At 39.0% G+C, this 4,510-nt stretch overlaps 1 protein-coding gene across 1 annotated transcript in view; it reads left to right on the forward strand.

The window, feature by feature from the left end:
• Positions 1 to 1,804, forward strand: part of LOC106809639 (scavenger receptor class B member 1-like) — a 29,698-nt gene extending 27,894 nt beyond the window's left edge. Inside the window, exons 12-13 of the mRNA XM_014812801.1 lie at positions 662 to 820; positions 1,209 to 1,804. Coding sequence (XP_014668287.1) covers positions 662 to 820; positions 1,209 to 1,253 — 204 coding nt within the window. The 3' untranslated portion in view covers positions 1,254 to 1,804. The remainder of the gene's footprint in view (positions 1 to 661; positions 821 to 1,208) is intronic.
• Positions 1,805 to 4,510: the final 2,706 nt, after the last annotated feature.

The raw sequence follows: 4,510 nt of genomic DNA on the forward strand, positions 1-4,510 counted from the left end.
GTGCCTTGGTGGGAAGGGAACTTTCAAAATTTGAGGGCTCGAATTAAGCGGCGAGAAGGGCAAGGCAATTTTTTTAGGGCACGTGAGAAATCGCCTTGAATTTTCTCTAAAATGGAAGGGCACAGAGGCAATTTTAAAAGGCACCAAGGCTGGCAGGAGGTTATGTTTTCACCGGCGTGTGTTTGTTCGTTTGAGTGTTAATTTGTTCGTTTGTGCGTTTGTAACACCGTTCATTGTGTACAGCCTAACTAAAAAAGTTATGGACGGATTGTCATAAAATTTTGAGGATAGGTCACAAATGGGCTAACTTAGAATTGATTCGATTTTGGTGGTGATCCGGATCCAATTAATTAATAAAATTTTCAGGATAGCTCAGAAATGGGGTAACTTAGAATTGATTACATTTTGGTGGTGATCCGGATCCAATCAATTATTTAATTAATTAATAGCTGCCTTGGCGGAGGTCTGCGCTCTCCGAGTGCTCTAGTTGTTATTGTGAAGCCGAGATATTTCTGGTGTATCATGACTTCTCCATACATGTGGGAGGGGGGGGGATTATGATTTGGGTTCAAACCCCTGTTCCATGAATATAACAATAGTTGCCAATTATTCAACACTAATTCCCAGTATAATCTATATAGCATTTTATCTCCGTGTGCAGAGTGCAAAAGCGGATGCTGCCAGTATTGACAAATTCAAGACGGAGGTGAAGCTGCCCATTCTTCTCATGACCATAGGACAATACTTTGTTCTAAGCTTGGGCATCCTCATACTCGTGGTTACTGCTTCTCTTTTACTGGTTGGACTTTCCAGTAGAACGGTAATTAATATGCAGAATGGCTATCAGTACATTTATCAGAGGTCTTGAGCAATATTTTAAATTTCAAGTTGCCGATATTTTTTTGTATTAAAGATGCATACTTTAATTGACTGATAATTGGCATCAGTTATTGGTTCTGAGTGCAATAGAGCAATAGAAATGAATCATATACTGATCATGTTTAAAGTTATTAAGTTATCTTCAATATAGGCATGTATGAATGTATATATGTCTGTGTGTGCGTGCGTGCGTGTGTGTAAGGACATAATGATGGTATTTAGCCATTATATTGACAATAAAGATTAAATGGATCATATTTTTGTCTGACGAAGTGTAAAAGTTTTTGACAGCAAGTAATTAACTATAAACAACTATTATTTGTTTTCAGGTTCCCGATGAACCATTGTTACCTGATGTTGCCGGTGACCAGTGAAGTAAGTCAAATGAATGAGTCATACATGCAGTTGTTGCAGCTCCTTTGCTATCCTAATAATTCAAAGATTACTAGTAATTCTATGGATTGCTCATTTGCTTAATAACCACTTGCTATAAAACTTAAACAGGGTATTAAACTTATACATTTGACATGTTTGACAGGCAACTCTAGCCAATCACTATTGCGATGTTTTAAAAACAACGCTTAGTGTCAAAGTGCAGCCCACACTTTAGTATGAAGTGTCAGTATTTTGGCTTCCAAGTGTGAAAAACATACACAAGGCGACACATACATAAAAAGTAAGCTTGATCGACCTAGCAACAATATCCAATGTGGGTGTGACAGGTTTCTCTTAGGTGGACAGGTCAATTAGTGTTTAGCTTATGTGGACCATTCTTAATTCTTTTCAAATTCCTGAAAATAACTCATTAATGGCATCTGAGAAAAATACATTTTCTCTCTAATAATATTGTAGTGAAAAACGTTTTAAATCTGACCATAGTAAGTAAAACTAAACCTGCTAGTACTTGGCAGTGGCGTAGCTAGGATTTTTTCAGCGGGGGGGGGGAGGCACTGGGGGGGCCTTACATTTTCGTGGGGGGGGGCACAATATATAATTTTTCTTTGTATTATACTGTTCTAACGGCATTGTTTTTAATTCAATTTTTTTTATCAAGCATTAATTTTCAGTGGGGGGGGGCACCTGGGGGGGCACAGAAAATTTGTGGGGGGGCTCGTGCCACCCCAGGCCCCCCGTAGCTACGCCCCTGGTACTCGGCTCTATACTAAAGAGAAACCTGTCTATAAAGGACACGAGGTGTTTCTCATTAGTGACATAGGGCTTACTTCTACAGAACTCACACCTAGCTGTCTATAAAGGACACGAGGTGTTTCTCATTAGTGACATAGGGCTTACTTCTACAGAACTCACACCTAGCTGTCTATAAAGGACACGAGGTGTTTCTCATTAGTGGACATAGGGCTTACTTCTACAGAACTCACACCTAGCCTGTCTATAAAGGTACACGAGTGTTTCTCATTAGTGACATAGGGCTTACTTCTACGAAACTCACACCTAGCTGTCTATAAAGGACACGAGGTGTTTCTCATTAGTGACATAGGCTTACGCTTACCCTACAGAACTCACACCTAGCTGTCTATAAAGGACACGAGGTGTTTCTCATTAGTGACATAGGGCTTACTTCTACAGAACTCACACCTGTCTGTCTATAAAGGACACGAGGTGTTTCTCATTAGTGACATAGGGCTTACTTTTACAGAACTCACACCTGTCTGTCTATAAAGGACACGAGGTGTTTCTCATTAGTGACATAGGGCTTACTTCTACAGAACTCACACCTGTCTATAAAGGACACGAGGTGTTTCCTTCTGGCACTTCAGGCTAGCAGTTATACAGTAAAAACATATATTTACAGAGATGCCCTATCCGTGAAGGACATTTGGGTCACCATAATATACAGGGTTGACTAGATGTCAAATTTCAATTCGTTTTACATGCCCCAAACCACACTAGTAGGATTTATAAGGACTAGTGTTCCTTTCCCTGTTTCTCTCAAATTTTTACATGTAAACTTTCATCGTTTTGTTCTGTTTCAATATCATTTATGAATAAAATGCCAGTCTCATTCTTGACACAGAGACAGTGTTTTATATAAAATTATGTGCTCTGTTAATGAATGTGACAAATTTCAAACTAAATATTAAGTTAACCAAACACTTCATAATAAGTGATTTTTGTGAGATGCAGGAACCATTAATTTTAGTGATTGTACTTTTATAATTTTTACTATTAAAGAGGAAAATATATACAGGAAGCTGAGAGATGTTTACATGAAATGAAATCTGTTGGCCACTGGTACGTGTGATAGCTGTAGTAGATTGTATAAGACTGGTTTACATGGTTGTAAGCTTGTCATATTTTGTGATGTGAAATAATCAGGAGTACCAAACAACCATGGCTTGATGGTTCAGCAGTTTGAAGTGCTGAAATAATGGTGGGCACATATTTGATATGTATGTGGACATTTACTTGATCTACTCATTCCAGTTTTGCCAGATTATGAAAGTAAACTAACAAGATTGGTGGGCTACTGTAAAAACTTGGAAGTTTCGTGTGAATCCATAAGGAATCACTTGTTCATATAGACTGGCACCCCAACTCCAACATACAAAATTTGATAGGTCATTCACGCCTACCATTATCCCGAGTGAATTCATTAAAAAAGCAAATAGATGAGAGGAGGCGTGTAGGTTAGCTCATATAAGTAATAGCTGAACTATGCTCATGCAATACGACTGCCATCTGTTGTCCATCTGTCCATTCATCCACGAGAAGCCAGTAATAGTGGCACAATTCTAGATAGCTTGACGTATGCTGTAGATGTTTGGTAACATAAAGGGGTAATCTAAAATGACATTGGAAATTTTTTTGAATCAGGGATCAATGGTCAAGAGATGTAAAGGAAATGAAAATATTCCCCTCTTAATCCACTCTTATCTTAACTTTTCTCTCAAGGTTTTATAGTTAAATTTAGGTTTAAGAATTGTAATGGCTTGACCTCTAGCTGCTCTCGACATTCGATATACAGAGTCATGGTGAGAAAAGGCATCACCTTGACAAACATTGAGGTCACAGGTCAAAGGGCAGTGGGTCATTATTATTTGACCCCACCCCCCTCCAAAAATCGTCATGTAGCACACTCCCGACCCCACAATAAATTATAGTGACTACACTATCAATAAACTTATTCTGTAGGTATTTCTTTACCATAATCTGAAGTCAAACCAATTGTGTAGTGGGGGTGCTACGATTTCCTTATTTAGGGTCTTTTTTTCCGATTCTGCTACTGGACTAATATCCGACTAATATGTTCATGTTAGTTAATTTTCATCATGTGTGTAAGATCTGTTGTTATGGTCTAGCTGGGGACCAGTGTATATACTAATAATCTCAGCAAATGTAGTGTGAAACAATAGTAATGAACACAAGAAGCATGTAGCATGTGTACAGGTGCATTTGTCTGAAATTAATGCAACTATTGCTGAGAGGGTCTATGTCCCCCGGGGTACTGCCGGAACGTACCCTGGGTACGGTCCGGTATACCGGAACGTACCCTGGTACTATCTAATATGCCGGACCGTACCTCGTCTACTCCACTAACGAGTCTAGGGAGTCGTCTACGCCTAATCCCTAACCCTAACCCTAACCCTAACCATATCAAATAGTGACCGGG

This window comes from Priapulus caudatus, unplaced genomic scaffold, assembly GCF_000485595.1.
Source record: "Priapulus caudatus unplaced genomic scaffold, Priapulus_caudatus-5.0.1 Scaffold370, whole genome shotgun sequence".
NCBI classification, from domain to species: Eukaryota; Metazoa; Priapulida; class Priapulimorpha; order Priapulimorphida; family Priapulidae; genus Priapulus; species Priapulus caudatus.